Source organism: Leucopleurus acutus, assembly GCF_964270905.1.
Source record: "Leucopleurus acutus genome assembly, chromosome: 10".
Classification (NCBI taxonomy): Eukaryota; Metazoa; Chordata; class Mammalia; order Artiodactyla; family Delphinidae; genus Leucopleurus; species Leucopleurus acutus.
In genome coordinates this window covers 82,132,801-82,156,219 of record NC_139153.1, presented here as the reverse complement: position 1 = coordinate 82,156,219, position 23,419 = coordinate 82,132,801, and the positions used below count along the sequence as shown (strand labels likewise).

The 23,419-nt window shown below is 50.8% G+C and overlaps 1 protein-coding gene across 1 annotated transcript; it reads left to right on the top strand.

Annotated features, from left to right (window-relative positions):
- Positions 1-6,713: 6,713 nt before the first annotated feature.
- Positions 6,714-22,290, top strand: PRRC2A (proline rich coiled-coil 2A). The gene is made up of 31 exons (XM_082848901.1): positions 6,714-6,837; positions 8,660-8,834; positions 9,347-9,524; positions 9,890-9,989; positions 10,084-10,156; positions 10,496-10,639; positions 10,785-10,936; positions 11,132-11,211; positions 11,361-11,503; positions 12,180-12,270; positions 12,383-12,599; positions 13,016-13,490; positions 14,065-14,255; positions 14,479-14,773; positions 15,148-15,358; positions 15,560-17,425; positions 17,935-18,206; positions 18,405-18,535; positions 18,775-18,904; positions 19,012-19,097; positions 19,331-19,564; positions 19,711-19,851; positions 19,959-20,030; positions 20,149-20,316; positions 20,517-20,599; positions 20,783-20,993; positions 21,091-21,189; positions 21,329-21,541; positions 21,655-21,749; positions 21,860-21,950; positions 22,070-22,290. Exons 2-31 carry the CDS (start codon positions 8,723-8,725, stop codon positions 22,208-22,210), a joined length of 6,495 nt encoding a protein of 2,164 aa, XP_082705027.1. The 5' UTR covers positions 6,714-6,837; positions 8,660-8,722; the 3' UTR covers positions 22,211-22,290.
- Positions 22,291-23,419: the final 1,129 nt, after the last annotated feature.

The window sequence follows — 23,419 nt, the reverse complement described above, 5'->3', positions numbered from 1 at the left end:
AATTTTTTAAAATTAATTTTTATTGGAGTATAGTTGCTTTACAATGTTGTGTTAGTTTAACTGTAATTTTTAAATTGTCATCAGCTGAGATGGTGAAGGCTGTGGATAGAACAGGTATTGGAGGACCGGAGATCAAAATGTTCAATTTTGGACGTACTGAATTTGAAATGATCTGTTAGATACCCAAGAGGTGATGTCAAGTACATAGCTGTGTATACAAGTCTGGAGTTTTGGAGTGAGGTCTCTGATGAATAGACACATTTGGGAGTCATCAGCATATAAACTTTATTTCAAGCCATGAGACTGATGCTCTTGGCAGTTTGGGTAGAAGGTGGGGATGAAGGCTTGACTGGAGTGGGTTTAAGAAAGAATGAGAGGAGAGACATTGGAGACAGTGTGTATGGATAGGTCTTCCAAGAAATTCTGCTGTGGTAACTGACCTGGGAAAGGGGACACGAGTATCATTTTGAAAGTCTGAGAGGGACTTCCCTGGTGGTGCAGTGGTTAAGAATCCCCCTGCCAATGCAGGGGACACGGGTTCGAGCCCTGGTCTGGGAAGATCCCACATGCCGCAGAGCAACTAAGCCCGTGTGCCACAACTACTGAGCCTGTGCTCTAGAGCCTGCAAGCCACAACTACTGAGCCTGCAAGCCACAACTACTGAAGCCTGCGCGCCTAGAGCCCATGCTCCGCAACAAGAGAAGCCACCACAATGAGAAGCCTGCACACTGCAACGACTAGACCCCGCTCACCATAACTAGAGAAAGCCTGCGGGCAGCAACAAAGACCCAACATAGCCAAAAATAAATAAATTAAAAAAAAAAAAAAAGAATCCGCCTTCCAATGCAGGGGATATGGGTTCGATCCCTGGTCCGGGAACTAAGATACCACATGCCATGGGATAACTAAGCCAGCGCACCACAACTATTGAGCCTGCACACCACAACTAGAGAAGCCTGTGTGCTGTAACTAGAGAAGCCCATGCGCCTCAACAAAGAGCCCACATGCCGCAACAAAGACCCAGCGCAGCCAAAATAAAAAATTAAAAAATATATAAATAAAAATAATTTAAAAATAAAGTTTGAGAACTGAAGTCATCTCAACCATCTTTAATGAGCCTCAGGATAAAATTCTTACCAGAGTCTTGCTAAATTTTCTGCTCTCATTTTCCATTATGGACAGTCAGTCCTTTAATTTAGCCACACCAGCCTAGGCATAGGTTCCAAACCCATGCCTCTGCTTATCAGTTCACTGGGCCCAAGATGTGCACTCTCTCCTCAAACTTGCCAAACCTTTTTTTTTTTAATTTACTTATTTTATTTATTTGGCTGCATCGGGTCTTAGTTGCAGCACACAGGATCTTTGTTGTGACATGCGGGATCTTTCGTTGTGGTGTGCGGGCTCCTTGTTGCGGCAAACGGGCTTTTCTCTAGTTGTGGCGCATGGGCTACAGAGCACATGGGCTCAGTAGTTGCAGCGTTCAGGCTCTCTAGTTGTGGCATGCGGGCTCAGTAGTCGTGGCATGCAGGCTTAGTTACCCTGAGGCATGTGGGATCTTAGTTCCCTGACCAGGGATCGAACATGTGTCCCCTGCATTGGAAGGTGAATTCTTAATCACTGGACTACCAGGGAAGTCCCCTGGCTAAATTTTAACTAGTTCTTCATATCACTTAATAAGAGTCACATTTTTCTAGAAGCATTTCTGAACCTGCTCAGGCACAGTCTGATTTTTATTCCTCTACTTCTATAATATTCTGCGCATATCTCTGGTGCCTTCAGAACATCGTTGTTGACAATGGGTCACTTAAAAAATCAAAGAGGAAATTTTTAAAAGCTGGAGACAAATGAAAACGAAAACACAATGATCCGCAATCTATGGGATGCAGCAGAAACATTTCTAGGAGGGAAGTTTATAGCGATACAAGCCTACCCCTGGAAACAGGAAAAACCTCAAATAAACAATCTAACTTTGCACCTAAAGGAACTAGATAAAGAAGAACAAACAAACCCCAAAATTAGTAGAAGGAAAGAAATAATAAAGATGAGAACAGAAATAAATGAAATAGAGACAAAAAACAGAAAATATTAATGAAAGAGCTGTTCTTTGAAAAGATAAACAAAATTGATAAACCTTTAGCCAGACTCATCAAGAAAAAGGGAGAGTGCCCAAATCAATAAAATCAGAAATGAAAAAGGAGAAGTTACAACTGACACCACAGAAATACAAAGGATCATAAGAGATTTTTACAAATAATTATATGCCAATAAAATGGACAACCTAGAAGAAATGGACAAATTCCTAGAAATGTACAATCTCCCAAGACTGAATCAGGAATAGAAAATATGAACAGATCAGTTACCAGTAATGAAATTGAATCAGTAATTAAAAAAAAAAAAAAAAAAAGCCTCTCAACAGACAAAACTCCAGAACCACAATGCTTCTACCAAAGATAAATTCTACCAAACATTTAGAGAAGAGTTACCAGGGCCTCCCTGGTGGCGCGGTGGCTGAGAGTCCGCCTGCCGATGCAAGGGACAAGGGTTCGTGCCCCAGTCCGGGAAGATCCCACATGCCGCGGAGCGGCTGGGCCCGTGAGCCGTGGCCGCTGAGCCTGCGCGTCCGGAGCCTGTGCTCCGCAACGGGAGAGGCCACAGCAGTGAGAGGCCCGCGTACCGCAAAAAAAAAAAAAAAAAGAAGAGTTACCATCCATCCTTCTCAAACTATTCCAGAAAACTGCAGAGGAAGAAACACTTCTGAACCCATTTTATAAGGCCAGTATCACCCTGATACCAAATCCAGATAAAGATATCACAAAAAAATAAAAATTATAGGCCAATATCACAGATGAACCGAGATGCAGAAATCCTCAAAAACTATTAGCAAATGGAATTCAACAATACATTAAAAGGATTGTACACCATGATCAAGTGGGATTTATCCCAGGGATGCAAGGATGGATCAATGTCCATAAATCAGTCAATGTGATACACCACATTAATAAACTGAGGAATAAAAATCATATGGTCATCTCAACAGATGTAGGAAAAGCTTGTGATAAATTCAACATTCATTTATGATTAAAACTCTCCAGAAAGTGGGCACAGAGGGAGCATACCTCAACATAATAAAGGCCATATATAACAAGCCCACAGCTAACATCATACTCAATGGTGAAAAACTGAAACATTTCCTCTAAGATCAGGAAGAATACAAGGATGCCCACTTTCATTCAACATAGTATCGGAAGTCCTAGCCACAATAATCAGACAAAAAAAAAAAGAAATAAGAAGAATTCAGATTGGAAAGGAAGAAGTAAAACTGTCAGTTTGAAGATGACATGATACTATACATAGAAAATTCTAAAGATGCCACAAAGAAACTACTAGAACTCACCAATGAATCTCGTAAAGTTGGAGTATACAAAATTAACATATAGAAATCTGTTGCATTTCTACACACTATCAATGAATTATCAGGAAAAAAATTAAGAAAACAATCCCATTTACAATCACATCAAAAAGAATGAAATACCTAGGAATAAATCTAACTAAGAAATGTAAGATCTGAAACCATAAAATTTCTGAAAGAAAACATATGGAGTATGCTCTGTGACACCAATCTTAGCAATATTTTTTTGAATATGTCTCCTCAGACAAGGGAAACAAAAGCAAAAATCAACAAATGGGACTATATCAAACTAAAAAGCTTTTGCATAGCAAAGGAAACTATCAGCAAAATGAAAAGGCTGCCTACAGAATAGGATAAGATACTTGCAAATAATATATCTGATAAGGGGTTAATATCCAAAATACACAAAGAACTCATACAATAAAAATAAAAAGATTAAAAAATGGGCAGAGAAAAAAAAAATGGGGACTTCCCTGGTGACGCAGTGGTTAAGAATCTGCCTGCCAATGCAGGGGACACGGGTTCGAGCCCTGGGCTGGGAAGATCCCACATGCCGCAGAGCAACTAAGCCCATGCACCACAACTACTGAGCCTGCACTCTAGAGCCCGTGAGCCACAACTACTGAGCCCACATGCCACAAATACTGAAGCCCCCACGCCTAGAGCCCATGCTCCGCAACAAGAGAAGCCACCCAACGAGAAGCCTGCGCACCGCAGCGAAGAGTAGCCCCCGCTCGCTGCAACTAGAGAAAGCCCACGCACAGCAACGAAGACCCAATGCAGGCAAAATAATAATAATAAAAAAAAATACTATAAAAAAAATGGGCAAAGGACCTGAATAGACATTTTCCAAAGAAGACATAAAGATGGCCAATAGGCACATGAAAAGATGCTCAACATCACTAATCATCAGGGAAATACAACTCAAACCATAATGAAATATCCCCTCACACCTGTCAGAATGGCTATTATCAAAAAGACCACAAATAACAAGTGTTGGCAAGGATGTGGAGAAAAGGGAACCCTCTTTCAATATTGGTAGGAATGTAAATTGGTGCAGCCACTATGGAAAACAATATGGAGATTCCTCAAAAAATTAAAAATAGAACTACTATACGATCCACTAATTCCACTCCTAGGTATTTATCTGAAGAAAATGAAAACATTAATTCAAAAAGATATATGCACCACTATGTTCACTGAAGCATTATTTATAACAGCCAAGATATGGAAGCAACCTAAGTACCCATCAACAGGTGAGTAGATAAAGAAGGTATAGTATATATGTACTATGGAATATTACTGAGCCATGAAAAAGAATGAAATCTTGCCATGCTGCGGAGCAACTAAGCCCATACGCCACAACTACTGAGCCTGCGCTTTTGAGCCCGTGAGCCACAACTACTGAGCCTGTTTGCCACAACTACTGAAGCCCCCAAGCCTAGAGCCCGTGCTCTGCAACAAGAGAAGCCACCGCAATGAGAAGCCTGTGCACCTCAATGAAGAGTAGCTCCCCACTCGCCGAAACTAGAGAAAGCCCGCGTGCAGCAACAAAGACCCAGCACAGCCAAAAAATAAAGAAATTTATAAAAAAACAAAACTTACAGAGAAAGAGATCAGATTTGTGGTGGGGGGTAAGGGATGGATAAAGGCAGTCAAAAAGTACCAACTTCCTTGGGCTTCCCTGGTGGTGCAGTGTTTGAGAGTCCGCCTGCCGATGTAGGGGACATGGGTTCGTGCCCCGGTCCGCGATTCCGCGGAGCGGCTGGGTCCGTGAGCCAGGGCCGCTGAGCTTGCGCGTCCGGAGCCTGTGCTCCGCAGCGGGAGAGGCCACGACAGTGAGAGGCCCGCGTACCGCAAAAAAAAAAGTACCAACTTCCAGTTATAAGATAAATAAACACTAGGGATGTAGCGTATAGCATGATAAATATAATTAAAACTGATGAAAGTTGTTAAGAGTAAATTCTCAGAGTTCTCTTCACAAGGAAAAAAATACATTTTTTCTACTTCTTTAAGTCTGTAAACTATGAGATGATGGATGTCCACTAAACATTGTGGTAATCATTTCATGATGTTGGTAAGTCAAATCATTATGCTGTACCCCTTAAGTTTATATAGCGCTGTGTGTCAATCATATCTCAATAAAACTGGAACAAAAAACCAACGTATCACTATTGGCTCATCAATTGTAACAAATGCGCCACGCCAGTGCACGAAGTTAATAATAGGGAAAACTGAGGCAGGGGAAGGAATATACGAGCATTCTCTGTACTTTCTGCTCAATTATCCCGTAAACTTAAAACCGCTCTAATAAAAATCTATTTTATACATTTTTAATGGTTAAAAAAACATAGCTGTTGAATGATTTGCTGAACGGGTAGTAGGAGCAGAGTAATAGAGTAATAGGAGACAAAGGAGGGAAATGGTACTGCATTTCGTAGAATTAAACTCGTTGTGAAGCGAATGCAAACTGCTAATAATATCAGATATACAAATATATTCATGAAAATTGTAGATTATAAACTTAAATGCCCGTCTTAGTCATTGGTTACCACTATTTTGATGAACAGGTTATTCGTGGCCTATCTTTGTTCAAATGATTTGCATATATTATGCAAATAAGTAGAACTACCCACAGAAGGCATATGCTGTGTGATGCTCGCCCCTGGCCCCTTGGATTGGCCCGTCAATCCACCTTATTTGCATGACGTGATTTAATAAATGAAGGCCCGCCCCCCTGGTGCTTTCACCTCTCGCGAAGAGAAGCGTGAGTTGGGACTCTTCCCTGGTTACGTAAGCTCCGCCCCCCGGCAAAAAAAAAACCCTTCCGCCCCGTCTTCCAGCTCCGTCTCCTTCGCCGAAAGCGCCACGAGCCTAGGATCGTTTCCTTCCACTTTCGGCGTCCCTACGTCTCTCCGTTCCCATCTCTCCACAAACGCACGACGCACGCTCCGCCTCTTTCTCCCCCTATTTGTCGTGCAAATTCTGCGCCCAGGCCGACCGGCGCCGCATTCCCGCCCCCTCTACACGTCTCAACGGCCGACGCCGGGGGCCTGCCACTTCAGCCAACCGGCGTCCTAGCGCCTGTAAGTCCCTCCTCTTTATGCAAATAGCCTATATCAGCTTCGCACGCTCTGCTTTTTTTAATAAGGATAGCCCTGGAAGTAAAGAGGGATAGGGTAGAAAGCTCCCCGCCCTTTATGCAAATTAAGGGGCGTGTTTATGCGCGGTGGGAGGCGGCGGGGGGGCGCTCCCGGGGGTGGCGGTTGCCCGGATGGGCCGTTAGTCGGGGCCCAGCCGCGGAGTGAGCGAGGGAGACGGGAGGAGCCGAACCCGGCGCCATCCGCCGCCATCCGCCCCCGCCCCACCGCCATCCCACCCCGGGGAGCCCCTAGGCCCCGGTCCCGGACCCCCGCGCACCCGGCCAGGTGAGTCTGGGCGAGCCGAATGCTAACGCCCTTTTCCGGCGCGGGAGCAGCGGTGGCAGCGGCAGCAGCGGCGGTGGCGGGCCGGGGGGAGGAGAAGCTGCCATTAGCCGCCGCCATTTTGTCCTCCTGCTGCCGGGCCCTGCCTGCCCCTCCCCCTCCGATACTCCCACCCTGGGACCCGCACTTCCAGCCCTTCTCTGAGTCTATGGCCTGCCCTTACCCACTCACCTTATGGCTTCATGGGGCGACCCCCCACTCCTGGGCCGTAACCCCCCCGCCCCCCGTTGCGCTCCTGGCCTTTCACCCGTATTTGTGGTCCCCTTCCCTGCCGCCGCTCTAGGGTGGGCCGCGCCTGACTGTCCTCTTCTCCAAGAGTCTCCCTTCCTTCAGTGGACCCCTCCCATCATCCAGCGCTAAGGTTCCCCCTTCTTGACGCCCCACTTCGCGTCGAGTCACTCCCACTCTGGAGCCCTGCTTTTATCCCGCATCTGTGCTTTCTACGTTCCTCAATTTCTTTTCTGCTTTTTTCATGTTTCCTTTCTTATCTCCTTTCTATCCCAACCCCGCCCTTTCTCCTGGGTCTCTTGACGTTGCTCCCTTACTTTGGTCTGCATCCTTTTCCTACCATTCCCGCTTACGTGTATTATTTCCCACCTGCTTTCGTATTAATTCTCTTTTATTTTAGTTTCTCCACTATTTTTCTGTCCCTTTTTCCTTCATAAATTTATTTTCAAAGACTGGCCTCCTTAAACACCTTAAAAGCAATCCTTATCTAACCTGTCTTAAAGTTCTTGATTTGGGTTATCATCCTGGTCCTGTCTGGATGTCTCACCAACTCCCATCTCTTTCCTTTACACCATTCTCTATAAACGAATGCCTTGTCACCCAGGAACTGACCGATGTTGGAGAGTTTGGCCGGCTTGGGGAGCAAGGGGTATTAGGGAAAGAAATGACTGCCGATGTGTGTTTTTACTGGGGGTAGGAAAGTGAAGTTGGTTCCGGCCTCGGCCCCATGGTTACATGGTATGCTTGAGGTGGGTCCATAATGCTTTGTTTCTCTCACATCTACATAGGGTAAACCAGAGCCCACCAGTATTTCATCTGCAGACAAAAATTTTTCCAGGAGCTGGGATGGGGGCAAGTGTAGGAAAAGACAGGCTATCCCAAATACTTGGTTCTATAGCTTGGGAGTATGTAGAGCCCCATTTGTTCCCTCAGGAGTTCTCTTGCACCAGCCCCCAGTCTGGCTGAGCAAGCTCATAAAATCCTTAAACTCTGGCATACCTTCCTGCAAACCTCCCCGGATGGGAGTGAGGCGGCTGGGAATAGAACCTGGCACACAGGAAGCTGGTATCTAATAAGTAGGGGATCTAAAGCTCTGTTCCTTACATGATGGAGCTGTATGCGTCTTTCTGGTTTTCTCTGGAGCTTGGACTTGCCCTTTTTTTATTGTAGGTCTCTGAAATGATTTTGGTGGAGAGAGATTATCACTTGTGGGCATAACGAAGAGGCTGCTACACTTTATATAGGCTGGTACAAAGGGAAGAGTGTTTGTATTAGGAAGATACTGGATTTTTATTTGGGTTTCCTTAGCAAGAGATGTCTAGGGGAAAGAGGGAACATGGCATTTGGGCTCTGTGGGGAGCTAAGTAGATAATGGTTGCTTAAAGCGACTGGGGTGTTTGAATAGGCTGGAGGAAGAGACACTAGAGGGCCACATATCTGGGCCCCTGATGAGAATAAAAGGGAGCCTACGAGTCTAAGCTTCTGTTGGAGTCTCTAAATGGAGCAGAGACTGAAACACTTGGTATCTGGCCCACAGGCTCCGGCACGTTTTGGGGGAGGTGCCTGCAGGACCCAACGTACTCAATGAGCTTCCAGCGCAATGTCCGATCGCTCGGGGCCGACTGCCAAGGGGAAGGATGGAAAAAAGTATTCCTCGCTCAACCTGTTTGATACATATAAGGGCAAGTCCTTAGAGATCCAGAAACCCGCTGGTGAGGGTCCTGCAATGATGTTCCTAATTATAGGAGGCTGGGCATGAATGGGGCACATATTTCAGAGCTCTTCGAAGGGAAACAACTATGGTACATACATCCAAAGGTTAGAGAAACACTAGAGACTTTCTAATTTTATCTTGGGTCCCATGGGGATGTTGCGCTTTGGGTGAACACCAGTACCCTCCTACAAAGGCGTGTCTGTGGTTTCCCGTCTTTGGACACGTAAGAATTGGAGGCAAAGAAATGTGGACTTGGAGAAGTCTGGGGCCAGCTTGCTCCCTGCAGGCTCAAGATCAACCATCCCACATAGAAGTATTGAATGTAAAGCATCTCAGCCTTCTTTCCTGATAGAATTTCAGAGGTTGCCTAGGGCAAAGGGAGGGAAGGTTTCTAGGAGAAGTTTGGTTTCTAAGAGAAGATATTGAGGATGTCTAAATGGGACCTAGGGTAGGATGCTGTCAGATCTCTTATATAAAGCATTTTTCACTCTCTTTCCACCTTTTCTCCAGTTGCCCCTCGCCATGGCCTGCAGAGTCTCGGGAAAGTTGCCATTGCTCGGCGTATGCCACCCCCAGCCAACCTTCCAAGCCTGAAAGCCGAGAACAAAGGCAATGACCCCAACGTCTCACTAGTGCCGAAAGACGGAACAGGATGGGCAAGCAAACAGGAGCAGTCCGACCCCAAGAGGTAGACAGAGACCTGGGGGACTTAGAGTTATGAATATTTTAACTTTGAACTTCAGGATGAATGGGGGCTTGGTCTAGCCTGGCCACATGAGAGTCAGAGACAAACAGGGAAGACCCTGTCCTGCCTGTTGTAGGACTCCTGTTAGATGACTGATGAATGGTACCTTTAGCTTTCTGTCAGATGTAAAGAAAGCTTGAAGAACAAAGGACAGCCTATGCAGGGTGACGAGCTTATGGTATTTTGCCCTAATACTTTTTAAAAGTAGGGAGTAGATCTGGGTTCAGTTCCTGTCCTCCACCAGTTGGAGAAGCAGTGGAGCTGGAGCCATCTCAGACTCTAACCTTCTCATCCTACCATCCCCTCAGTTCCGATGCCTCAACCGCTCAGCCGCCGGAATCGCAGCCACTGCCGGCTTCACAGACGCCTGCCTCCAACCAACCGAAACGACCCCCAGCAGCCCCCGAGGTATCTGAAGAACTGGATGTTATTTAAGGGGCAGGGGCAAGAATGGCTTGAAGCTTCTCATCCACGTCACCATTTATTATCTCTGCTTCCCCAGAACGCTCCTTCGGTTCCAAGCGGGGTAAAGTCCTGGGCACAAGCCAGTGTCACCCATGGAGCACATGGAGATGGTGAGTGCAGGGCTGTTTGGGGAGGTCTCTTTGGGCACCATAGTAGGCAGGAGTCCTGCACTGTACCTCCACTGTACCTCCTCATTCCTCTTTGGCTAAATTTTGGATCCCGTATTCAAGTTTCATGGGACACACATGAGCAAGTTTGTCTCAGAATTAACTGAAGGTGAGGAGGATGTCCCAAAACTGACCTTTTTTCTTGGGGAATGAACATGTAGTACGTAGGGGGTGAGTTTGGAGGCAGAACTGGATCTGCTACCTATCAGACCCTTCCACTCTCATGGTGCGTCCTCAGTAAATGTACTTGTGTCTCCTACTTTTGCACCTCAACACCAACAGGTGGAAGGGCATCAAGCCTACTGTCACGATTCTCTCGAGAGGAATTTCCGACCCTGCAGGCGGCTGGCGACCAGGACAAGGCTGCCAAGGAAAGGGAGTCTGCCGAACAGTCGTCTGGGCCCGGACCAAGCCTCCGCCCCCAAAGTGAGTGGCCGCCATTAGTGAGTGAATGAGTGGTTACCTTTTGGCCAGGACATTACCTTATTCCATCTCAGAGTTAGGTGCTAGCTTATTCATCTTTCTCCCCATCATTTTCAGCTATGTTCTCTCCGCCTTTTCCAAAATACAGATTCTACAACTTGGAGGGACGGAGGTGGGCGTGGCCCTGATGAGCTGGAGGGCCCGGACTCCAAACTTCATCACGGCCATGATCCCCGGGGTGGGCTGCAGCCTGCAGGCCCACCCCAGTTCCCTCCCTACCGCGGAATGATGCCGCCTTTCGTGAGTTTGGGTATCTTGTTTTGGATTGGTTGTGCTGGAAGTTAGAGAGTTAGGAATTAGGGCTTAGTCTTTGGAGGGGACACATGGAAAGCAGGGGCCTGTGACATATAGTGAGGGTGGGAGGATAATAGGTTTAGGGAGCTGGTAGGCTATTTGACTGTCCCTCTGAGCAGCTACTATTGGGCCCTTTTGCAGATGTATCCCCCATATCTCCCGTTCCCTCCGCCCTATGGACCCCAGGGGCCTTACCGATACCCCACTCCTGATGGGCCCGGGTGAGTAATCTAGGTCTGGGTTTGTGGTTGGGGACAGGGGAAGCCTATTGGGGAGGAGATGGTTTTCTAGCCAGGAGGCTCAGTCTCGTATGTGATTATACAACATGCTGTCTTTTAACCTCTTCTCCCCTTTGCTTTTTCATACATAGCCGTTTCCCCCGTGTGGCAGGCCCCCGAGGTTCAGGGCCACCAATGCGCCTCGTAGAACCTGTGGGTCGGCCTTCCATTCTTAAAGAAGATAATCTCAAAGAGTTTGATCAGTTGGACCAGGAGAATGATGATGGTTGGGCAGGTGAGTGGATACTAAGGACCAAGTATTTTTGTTTTGGTTTGGGGTTTTTTTGTTTGTTTTGGTTTTTGGTTTCGTTTGGTTTTTGGCTGCACTACACAAGTTATGAGATCTTAATTCCCCTACCAGGGATTGAACCCAGGCCCTCGGCAGTGAAAGTGTGGAGTCCTAACCACTGGACCGCCAGGGAATTCCCAAGTATTTTAGTTTTAAAAAGCAAAATCTGATGAGGAAAAAACGGGTTATACAGGACTTCTCTGGTAGTCCAGTGATTAAGACTTCACCTTCCAGTGCAGGGGGTGCAGGTTCGATCCCTGGTCGGGGAGCTAAGATCCCACATGCCTCGCGGCCAAAAACCAAAACATAAAACAGAAGCAATACTGTAACAAATTCAATAAAGACTTTAAAAATGGTCCACATCAAAAAAAAAAAAATCTTAAAAAACGGGTTGTGTGGGAGAAAAGCAGACACTGAAAGGTAGGGGAGATACGTGGAAGAAAGCCAAGTCCTGGTAGAGAACTAAGAGGAGTGAGAATGAGAGTCATGGTGGGGATCTGGATGTCAGTGGGAGGAGGGCAGTTGGCATTAGTAGTACATCCTATCACAGTTCCTGTGTTCCAGAAAATATGAGATTGGAGAGCAGAATGCTTGGGTTACCACTCTTCACTGTTCTCCTCAGGGGCCCACGAGGAGGTCGACTACACTGAGAAGCTCAAGTTCAGCGATGAGGAAGACGGGCGAGACTCCGATGAGGAGGGAGCTGAGGGCCAGTGAGTTCGGGCCCTCTGGGGAGAGGAGGGGGCTCCGTTTCTCTCATGGTAATATACTCTTAAAGGAGTTGGGTTGCAGCTGATTTTAATTCCACTGTTGGTCTGCTCACAGCAAGGAGTCCCAGTCAGCTGCTGGTGAGGAACGGCCCCCTGAAGCAGATGGCAAAAAGGGCAACTCCCCCGGCAGCGAACCACCCCCTCCCAAGACGGCCTGGGCAGAGACCTCTCGGCCTCCAGAGACAGAGCCGGGGCCTCCTGCCCCAAAGCCTCCCCCACCCCCACCTCACCGGGGCCCCACCGGGAACTGGGGCCCCCCTGGGGACTACCCAGTGAGTGTCTACAATGAGGGGTTGAGAGGGTCAGTTGTGGGAGATTAGTTTCAGCTGAGTAATTGAAGCAGTAGTAATAAGAGGAAGCTGGAGGGAGGACCGAAAATGGGCTGCAGGAAATGTAGAGCTGTGGAGCATCTCTGGAAAGGTTTGGAAAATCGTCGGTGTTAGGCGAGTCTGGGTGAAAAGAGAAACTGGGATGCCAGTTAGGAAAAACAAGGAGACCTGGATGTTTGGGTCTCTGAAAGAGAGGAAACAAGACTAGGATCATGAGTTTGTCCCTACCCTGAGAGGCCATCAGCCCCTAGGCCTGGTCTTTGCACCTGCAGCTAGAGACAGTTGATCAGTCTGTGAAAGCGATCATAAGAAACATAATGACTGATACCTCTGGCCCTGCTGGGTCTGCCCACTGACAGGATCGCGGGGGCCCTCCCTGCAAGCCCCCAGCACCCGAAGATGAGGATGAGGCTTGGCGGCAGCGGCGAAAGCAGTCTTCATCTGAAATCTCCCTGGCTGTGGAGCGAGCCCGGCGACGGCGAGAGGAGGAGGAACGGCGCATGCAGGAGGAACGCAGGGCAGCCTGTGCCGAGAAACTCAAGCGACTCGATGAGAAGTTTGGGGCACCTGACAAGCGGCTCAAATCGGAACCTGCTGTACCACCTGCTGCCCCTCCTGCCCCCGCTCCACCACCTGCGGCCCCCAAAGAACTCCCCACACCTCCAGCTCCTCCACCGGCACCAGTCCCGACACCTGAAAAAGAACCAGAAGAGCCGGCACAGGCCCCTCCTGCCCAGTCCATCCCCACTCCAGGTGTGGCTCCAGCTCCCACCGTGGTGAGTGGTGGTGGCAGCACCAGTAGCACCAGCAGTGGCAGCTTCGAAGCCAGCCCAGGTATGGAGATGGTGATGGGTACTACCAGGTGCCAGATCTCTTATCTGCTTGGGGTTGAGGGTGCAGGTGGTAAGGATGTGAGTAAAGGAAATAGAAGGCAGTTGTTTTGGTTTATTGGACCATCGGTGGTAGGATCGAGAAGGGTCTTTTCACTTGTATGGACATCCTAGGGGGAAAGGTTTTGTTACTTGAATTCCTGAATAAGTAGTGATCTGAAACCACTTCCCGTAGGCCTAGAGTGGAGCAAGGCTGAAGAAAGTGTCTGTTACTTTTGATGGTCTCATGGGAAGTTAATGCCACCACCGTTGGCTTTTGGGAGACCATGAAGTGTTTTCATGGGTTTTAAATGGGATGGTCTTAACCTTTAGTGGGGGAGCTAGAGGTGAGAGCTGAAATTATGAGGGTGTTCATGGAACCTTTAGTGGGGGAGCTAGAGGTGAGAGCTGAAATTATGGGGGTGTTCATGGAACCTTTAGTGGGGGAGCTAGAGGTGAGAGCTGAAATTATGGGGGTGTTCATGGAATATCTGTCAGGGGACTAGACCACTTTGATGAGTATCTTTTCTTTCATGCAGTGGAACCCCAACTACCCTCAAAAGAGGGTCCTGAACCACCAGAAGAGGTTCCTTCTCCTGCCACGCCCCCAGCCCCAAAGGTGGAGCCCAAGGGTGATGGTGTTGGTCCTACCCGGCAGCCCCCCAGCCAAGGCTTGGGCTACCCCAAGTATCAGAAATCATTGCCTCCTCGTTTCCAGCGGCAGCAGCAGGTGAAACTAAGTTACTTCCCCTCTTAAAGGCTGCTTTTCTTGGATTTATCCTATCCATGAGTTACTTTCTGGGACTCTCTACCATTTCTCTTTCCTTTGTGTCCCCCTAGTTTCCATCTAGTCGAGGTGTTTGTCGCACTTGCCGGTTTTTGGTTTTTGTTTTGTTTGTTTTTTTTGTTTGGGGCCTTTGATGCCTCTCTCATCCCCTTTTGTCTTTCCCCAGGAGCAGCTCTTGAAGCAGCAACAGCAGCAGTGGCAGCAGCATCAACAGGGCTCCGCCCCACCTGCCCCAGTGCCCCCATCACCACCACAGCCTGTGACCATGGGGGCTGTGCCAGCTCCACAGGCTCCTCCACCACCCCCCAAGGCCCTGTACCCAGGTGCTCTGGGCCGGCCCCCACCCATGCCCCCTATGAACTTTGATCCCCGCTGGATGATGATTCCTCCTTATGTGGACCCCCGGCTCCTTCAGGGCCGGCCCCCTCTGGATTTCTATCCTCCTGGTGTGCATCCCTCTGGTAAGGGGCCATAGAAGAGGGAGGGGATGGTGGACCCCTTAGTCCTGGGAAGTGGGTATCAGCATCTTGCTACGGGGATGAAGGGCCACCAATTAAAAGGGGAGCCTAGCACTGCTGAGATATCTCTTTGTTGCAGAAATGAAACAGTGGTCCTTCTTTAACTGGGATTTACCTGGGTGGGGGGATTAATTGGATTCATCTCTAGGGAAGCTTAGTGGGTAACTGTGTTTCAGGAGCGTGGGCAAGGCCCAGGAGATGGAGGTGCCGACATTGACTGGGCTGACATGGAGGATTAACTGGGGAGATGCTTTTTGGGCTGGAGGGTTTGTAACATAAAAAAGGGGGGTCTTTCTCATACTATTTTGTTTCCTCAGGCCTGGTTCCCCGGGAGCGCTCAGACAGTGGAGGCTCAAGCTCAGAGCCATTTGAGCGCCACGCACCCCCACTCTTGCGGGATCGCGGCACCCCACCAGTGGATCCGAAGTTGGCCTGGGTAGGAGATGTCTTCACCACCACACCTGCTGACCCCCGCCCACTTACCTCACCACTGCGCCAGGCTGCTGACGAGGATGAGAAGGGGATGAGGTGAGTCTGAGTAGAGAAATGGGTGGGTTTCCAGTGAAAATATCTAGGCTAGGAGAAAAGGTACTTTGGGTTATCAGTGAAGTGATAGGGTTAACGTGAAAGGAGTGTCTGGGTTATAATAAAGTGTTCTCTTTCCCCATCTAGTTGGTTTTCCTCGTCTTAAGATACTTAATTTCCATTCTTTTCTGTCTCCCTCTTCAGGAGCGAGACCCCTCCAGTACCTCCCCCACCACCCTATCTGGCCAGTTATCCGGGCTTTCCTGAGAATGGAGCCCCTGGGCCCCCAATCCCTCGCTTCCCTCTGGAGGAGCCAGCTCCCCCAGGGCCCCGTCCACTCCCCTGGCCCCCAGGCAATGATGAGGCAGCCAAGATACAAGCTCCACCACCCAAAAAGGAAACTTCCAAGGAGGAGACTCCACAGCTGACCGGGCCAGAAGCAGGTCGAAAGCCTGCCCGTGGAATTGGAGGCCAAGGTCCCCCGCCACCTCGCAGAGAGAGCCGCACTGAGACCCGCTGGGGCCCTCGTCCAGGCAGCAGTCGTCGTGGAATCCCTCCAGAGGAGCCAGGGGCCCCTCCCCGCCGCGCTGGGCCTATCAAGAAACCCCCCCTGCCTGCAAAAGTCGAAGATCTGCCCCCCAAGCCCCTCGAACAGGGGGATGAAACCCCCAAGCTTCCAAAGCCAGACCCGTTGAAGACGGCAAAGGGGAAGATAGGTGGCCCCAAGGAGACCCCACCCAGTGGGACTCTTTCCCCTGCCCCAAGGCTTCGGAGGGACTATTCCTATGAGAGAGTGGGTCCTACCTCTTGCCGGGGTCGGGGCCGAGGGGAGTATTTTGCCAGAGGGAGGGGTTTTCGGGGCACCTATGGGGGACGGGGGCGGGGAGCCCGAAGCCGAGAGTTCCGTAGTTACCGGGAATTCCGAGGAGATGATGGGCGTGGAGGTGGGGCAGGGGGACCAAACCATCCTCCTGCTCCCCGAGGCCGCACTGCCAGCGAGACACGGAGTGAGGGTTCAGAGTATGAAGAAATCCCCAAGCGGCGCCGGCAGCGGGGTTCAGAGACAGGCAGCGAGACCCATGAGAGTGATCTGGCCCCCTCAGACAAGGAGGCCCCGACACCCAAGGAAGGAGTACTTACGCAGGTCCCTCTTGCTCCCCCACCATCAGGAGCACCCCCTTCACCAGCCCCAGCCCGCTTTTCCACTGCCCGAGGTGGACGAGTCTTCACTCCCAGAGGGGTGCCATCACGCCGGGGTCGAGGGGGAGGGCGGCCCCCTCCCCCCATTTGCCCAGGCTGGAGCCCCCCAACCAAGTCTCTGGCTCCAAAGAAGCCTCCAACAGGTCCTTTGCCTCCAAGTAAGGAACCTTTGAAAGAGAAGCTGATCCCAGGGCCCCTGTCCCCCATGGCCCGAGGAGGCAGCAGTGGAGGCAGCAACATAGGCATGGGTGTGGAAGACGGAGAGCGGCCCAGAAGGAGGCGACATGGGAGGGCTCAGCAGCAGGACAAACCGCCTCGTTTCCGGAGACTGAAACAGGAACGGGAGAACGCTGCCAGGGGGGCTGAGGGCAAGTCCTCTTCCCTTGCCCTTCCAGTCTCCACTCCTGGACCGGAGGAGGCCCTCACAACGGTAGCAGTGCCCCCACCACCTCGCCGGGCAGCTGCTAAGTCTCCCGATCTGTCAAACCAGAACTCAGACCAAGCCAATGAGGAATGGGAGACTGCCTCAGAGAGCAGTGACTTTGCCAGTGAGCGCCGGGGGGACAAGGAGGCTCCGCCAGCAGCACTGCTAACCCCCAAAGCTGTGGGGACTCCCGGAGGCAGTGGAGGTGGAGCTGGACCAGGCATTTCAGCCATGTCCCGTGGAGAGCTGAGCCAGAGAGCCAAAGATTTGAGCAAGCGGAGCTTCTCGAGTCAGCGGCCAGGCATGGAAAGGCAGAACCGGCGCCCAGGCCCAAGCAGCAAGTCTGGCAGTGGTGGCGGCAGCAGTGGAGGTGGCGGGGGTCCTGGAGGGAGGACCGGCCCAGGGCGAGGGGACAAGAGGAGCTGGCCCTCTCCCAAGAACCGAAGGTGGGTACAGACAGGTGACTAAGTTTATTCTTAGGGTTAAAAAGTTGGGGGAGGGGAGAAAACCTGGGGGAAAGGTGTGGTTGGGTGCTGTGGACTGGAGTGTGAGATCTGAGGGCGCAGGGTAACCTTTTAGGCACACTAGGTTATCCATGTCTAGGTAAAGTAGCTGGAAAGCAGTTGACAGCGTTGGGAACACCCATATTCCTTGCTTTCTCCTTGATCTTTACAAGTAGAATTCCTTGGAAGTGCTCAGAAACGGGGAATTCCCTGGCTGTCCAGTGGTTAGGACTCGGTGCTTTCACTGCTGGAGCCTGGGTTCGATCCCTGGCTGGGGAACCGAGAATCCCATAAGCCGCACGGTGTGGGGGGGTGGGGGAAAGTGCTCAGAAACACCTGGATTTTAGTGCAGAGGACTGGTTGGTTGAAGGTGGAGAGGTAGAAGAGATTGGACTTGTAGGGAAGATATAACAATTCTGTGCATACTGGAACAGATGCTCTGTTTTCTTCAGCCGTCCTCCAGAGGAGCGTTCCCCAGGGCTCCCTCTGCCTCCCCCACCCCCCAGCAGTTCTGCCGTCTTCCGCCTGGACCAGGTTATCCACAGCAACCCTGCTGGCATCCAACAGGCTCTGGCCCAGCTCAGCAGCCGCCAAGGAAGTGCAGCTGCACCAGGGGGCCACCCAAGGCCCAAGCCTGGGCCTCCCCAAACCCCCCAAGGCCCTTCCCCTCGGCCCCCAACCCGGTATGACCCTCAGAGGGCCAACAACAATGACGTCAATTCGGGTAAGCTGGAGGGGCTGAGGGTGCAAATGTCTCCATCCCCAGAGAAGGCCAGGTGCTGAAGGGGGAGGAATCTGGCCTGGGAGCCCTGATGCTGGGTGTCTGCACTGAGGGTGGAAGGGTTGGGAGGTGGAGTACAGAGGGAAAAACTCGGTTCAGTGATAGAGCAAGACATGCTGACGGATTTCCCCTTTTCCCCAGACCCCCACTTGGAGGAGCCAGGGCCGATGGTCAGGGGGGTGGGCGGGACTCCCCGGGACTCTGCCGGGGTTAATCCCTTCCCCCCCAAACGGCGAGAGCGGCCTCCCAGAAAACCGGAGCTGCTGCAGGAGGTGAGGGATGGGGCTTGAGGTGATGTTTCACTGCTCTCACTTTCAAAGGTTTTCACTTACGTTTTCTTCACTCTTTTTCCTATTTCTGTCATTGTGTTTTCACCCCAAATTCTCAGCGTTAGTTGCTGTTTATCTCCCACGTCTCCCTTCTTCCCCACAACTGGGGCACTCTGTCTCAGGTGCTTACATTCCCCAGTTCCCACCTCATTCATCTTTTGCTTCTGGTCTCTCACCTTTAGGAATCTTTGCCACCTTCTCATAGCTCTGGATTCTTGGGCCCCAAACCCGAGGGCCCAGGCCCTCAGGGAGAGTCCAGAGATGCAGGAACAGAGGCCCTGACCCCTCACCTCTGGAATCGTATACATACTGGTGAGTTAAGCTGAGCAGAAGGAAAGGACTGTGTTAGAGGGCTTAGAGAGCGAGGCGCGCCACAGAGCCATCTTCTCTCACTCCTGTTGTGTTGGTGCTCCTCCCAGCCACTAGCCGGAAGAGTTACCAGCCTGGTTCCATGGAGCCTTGGATGGAACCCCTGAGTCCTTTTGAGGATGTGGCTGGCACAGAGGTAAGTGAGGGTGGGAAGGAGTGTCTGAGCTGGGATTTTATTGAACACTGGTCATACTTCTCCACCTATGCTGGGATGAGTATGGGGCTCATACTTCTCCACCTATGCTGGGATGAGTATGGGGCTGTTGCATCACATAGCTGCCTACTTTGTGTAGTTTGTCTATGTGTGTACCACAGTCAGGTATTGGGGTGGTTTCTACTCTGACCTAACTCCTTCTCCACTCCTCTCAGATGAGTCAGTCTGACAGTGGGGTGGACCTGAGTGGGGATTCTCAGGTGTCATCAGGTCCCTGCAGCCAGCGAAGTTCCCCTGATGGAGGACTCAAGGGGGCAGCAGAGGGGCCCCCCAAGCGGTCTGGAGGCCCCTCCCCCCTGAATGCTGTTCCTGGTGAGGGTCCACCTGGCTCTGAACCCTCTGAACCTCCTAGGAGACGGCCACCTGCCCCCCACGATGGGGACAGAAAGGTAAACGACCAAGAAAGGATCAGAAGAATGTTTCTGGGACTTTGACTTTGGCCTTACCTTTGCCTCCCCTTTCCTCTGCCTGTGTGTGCTGATTGGGGCTTCCTTTTCCTTTCCCCAATCCTACTTCACTGTGTTGCCCTACTCAGGAGCTGCCCCGGGAGCAGCCTCTGCCCCCTGGGCCCATTGGCACAGAACGATTGCAGCGTACAGACCGAGGCCCAGAGCCTGGCTCCCTCCGGCCATCCCATCGACCTGGTCCTCCAGTCCAGTTTGGTACCAGTGACAAGGTCTGTGTAGGCTAGATCTGGGTGTCTTGGGTTGGGTGGACTAGAAGTGGGATGTGGAGGACACATGTCTGAATCATGGGACAATCTCTCCTGCCTCATGATCACAGGACTCGGACTTGTGCCTAGTGGTGGGAGACAGTTTAAAAGCAGAGAAGGAGCTAACGGTATCAGTCACTGAGGTAAGTGGGAGAGTGAGGTTTTGGGGAAAGACCTTAGACTTCTGGAGAAGGCGTCTGGGAGTGACTTGGGCATCCACCTTGCCCAGATAGCCCCCTTGACAAGGCTTGTCCTTCCCAGGCCATTCCCATAGCCCGAGACTGGGAGCTGCTCCCCAGTGCTTCTGCCTCAGCTGAGCCACAATCCAAGAACCTGGGTTCTGGGCACTGTGGCCCAGAGACCAGCTCCTCAGGCCAACGCTTGTACCCTGAGGTCTTCTATGGCAGCCCTGGGCCTCCCAGTTCTCAGGTAGGTCCTACTTCCTATCCCAAGACCCCTTTCTGCCCCTTTCTGTAGTCTCCTAATACCAAACCTTTTCAATTTGTAGTTTTTAACACTTTTTTTTTTTGTCATTTCATTTTTCTCCCTGCTTTTGCTGTAGTGGGTGGGGTGAGTGAGCTTTTCTTGACCAGGAAAACTGGAGCTATTCCATACTTGCTCTCCTGCAGGTTTCAGGGGGAGCCATAGACTCTCAGCTACATCCCAACAATGGAGGTTTCCGCCCTGGGACACCCTCATTGCACCCTTACAGGTAAGACTAGATCTCTGTGGATCTCAGAAGGAAATGGAACTGTGTTTCAGGGGAAGAAGGAAGGGGAATACATTTCTAGGGTACCTGGCGGCTAGTGAACTTAACAGTACTGCTCAGACTGAAGGAGTAAATGACTTTGGCTTCCTGATGCCTTTCCTCCCCCTTGCCCCAATTTCTTTTCAGATCACAGCCCCTGTACCTCCCCCCAGGCCCAGCCCCACCCTCGGCACTGCTCTCTGGGGTAGCTGTCAAGGGCCAGTTTCTGGATTTCTCCCCACTGCAAGCAGCAGAGCTGGGGAAGTTGCCAGCTGGAGGAGTTCTCTACCCTCCACCTTCCTTCCTCTACTCTCCAGCTTTCTGCCCTAGCCCTTTGCCAGACCCACCCTTGCTTCAGGTAAGAAGAGGTGGGGGTGTGCTGGGCTTAGGGAGTTAGGGGTGGGGTGAAGAATGCTTTTGGGGGAGTTGACTTATTCCTCCCTGTTCCCCAACAGGTGCGACAGGATCTGCCATCCCCTTCAGATTTTTATTCTCCTCCTCTGCAACCTGGTGGCCAAAGTGGCTTCCTCCCTTCAGGGGCCCCTGCCCAGCAGGTACCTTTTATCTTCCCAGTTCCCTTTTGTTCTGTTCTCCTCCAGCTTCTAGCTTTTTTTGTTACCTGTTTGGACTCTCTCCATGGTTTTCTGACATTCCTCCCTGCCCCAACACACACTCCCATGTTTCTCGTTACAGGTGCTTCTACCCATGGTGGACTCTCAGCTGCCTGTGGTGAACTTCGGCTCCCTGCCACCAGCGCCGCCTCCTGCCCCACCCCCCCTTTCTCTGTTACCTGTGGGCCCTGCTCTGCAGCCCCCCAGCCTGGCTGTGCGGCCCCCACCTGCTCCTGCTACTCGGGTGCTGCCTTCACCTGCCAGGCCCTTCGGCCCTAGCTTGGGGCGAGCAGAGGTAAGGTACAGGAACTGAAGTGCTAGGGAACCCCAAGAGTTAGGGGTAAGGATTTAGCATCTCGAGATAAAAGCGTTGAGAGGCAGGATGCTCATGAATTTTTTGTCTTTCAGCTGCACCCAGTAGAACTAAAGCCGTTCCATGATTATCGAAAACTGAACAGCAACCTTGGGGGACCTGGGTCATCACGTACTCCTCCAGCTGGAAGGCAAGAGAAGGGAATGGGGATGCAGACTGCCTATCCATCCCCAAGGACTTACTTTCTTTGGGGACCAGGGGCAGGTCTTAAGGTTGCCTCAAATGCCATTCCTCCTTCAGGTCTTTCTCTGGCCTCAACTCCCGTCTCAAGGCCCCACCTTCCACCTACAGTGGAGTCTTCCGCACCCAGCGCATCGACCTCTACCAACAGGTGAAGGAGAAAACCCTGTGGTCTCAAGTCTTAATTTAAAAGTCACCACCTGAGTTCCTGTCCTTTCATCCCTGACCTCCTTGTTTGACTTAACTCTTCCACATGTACCTGTCCCCCAGGCCTCCCCACCAGATGCCCTGTGCTGGACGCCGAAGCCTTGGGAGCGGACAGGGGCACCTTCTCGAGAAGGGCCATCCCAAAGGGCAGAGGAGCCTGGGCCCCGAGGGGACAAGGAGCCTGGATTGCCCCCACCCCGCTGAGGGAGTGCCCTTTGCCCCCCCACCCCACCCCGGGGCTTGTATATAGATTATAAATATATAAGGGGGAAAGGGGCGGGTGGGGAGGGGTTGTGGGGCTGGGGCCTCGCTTCCCCTCCTCCCCCCTCCCCTGGTCCCCTATCCCTGGGGCCGTTTGTTAAAAAAGAATAATAAAAGGATTAAAAAAATATTTCCAAAATGATTTTGGGGATGGGTCAGTTGTTTGCAATCTCCTGTGTCATAGTTCAGTGCCACGTGATCTGTAGAGTGGTTTCAGTCAGGGAACCATTTCCCATTTACCTCAGTGATGTAACAGAACTACCTCAGAACAAACTTTTGTTGTATCTTTAAAGTTCTGTGGGCCAGGAATTAGAGCTGGGCTCCCTTGGGCAAATCTTGTGCCAGTGAGTGAGGTTGGTTGGTAACCAGTCAGTCAGCACCTGAGAGCTCCTTGGTCCTATAGGGCTTTTGCTCACATGTCTGGGGCCATGGTGGGACATCTGGAAGGCAGAACTCCATTGGGTTGTCAACCACTGTCTCTGCATGGCTTCTCTGGCAAGATATCCTGAGTCATAAGGCCTTTTAATGTCCCTCCCTGAGTCAGTGTTCCAAGAGGTCTGGGCAGAAGCTGCAAAGCTTACAACCTGGCCTTAGGTTTCTGCCACGTTCTATTTGCCCAGCACAAACTAGCTAAAAAGGGGAAGGGACAGCAGAGAATTTGCAGCCACATGTCCCTTTGGTCGTGTCTACAAAGAAAGGAAGTGCCTTTATAGCTGTCACATGTGTTCAAGCACAGAGCTTGAACTTGGTTGGGCTCCTTGAACTGGGTAGAACAGTTCTACCATAGTCAAACTTGGTTGAGTTACACTGGTACCACTGCATGCTAGTCAAGACTACAGGTCTGCAGCTGCTTGGCAATTAAATGGTTTGAGAGCCCTATCCTAGCATGTACTAGGATATAGGTTTCTTTAAACCATGTAGGTTTCTTTCATCTCATTTACAGTTTTCCTTGAAAATGGCTGACCTCAAAACAAGCAGGCTTGTACACTTGTTGTGCTGCACGAACAGTAAAACATCGTACTGCACATCTGCTCGTGGTGAAATGTTAAAAGCTGTCTAGTATAGGTGGGTTCCTGGGAATTAATTTATAAAACCAACTTCATAGATTAAGGGGCTTAGACTACTTAACGAAGACAATTTAGAGACCAAAAG

Bases quoted from the DNA above. Each gene is read 5' to 3' on its own strand.
- PRRC2A (XM_082848901.1), top strand. From the start codon at position 8,723: ATGTCCGATCGCTCGGGGCCGACTGCCAAGGGGAAGGATGGAAAAAAG. The intron at 10,937-11,131 runs GTGAGTTTGGGT...GCCCTTTTGCAG, and splicing joins GCGGAATGATGCCGCCTTTC to ATGTATCCCCCATATCTCCC. The intron at 21,951-22,069 runs GTGAAGGAGAAA...CCTGTCCCCCAG, and splicing joins GCATCGACCTCTACCAACAG to GCCTCCCCACCAGATGCCCT.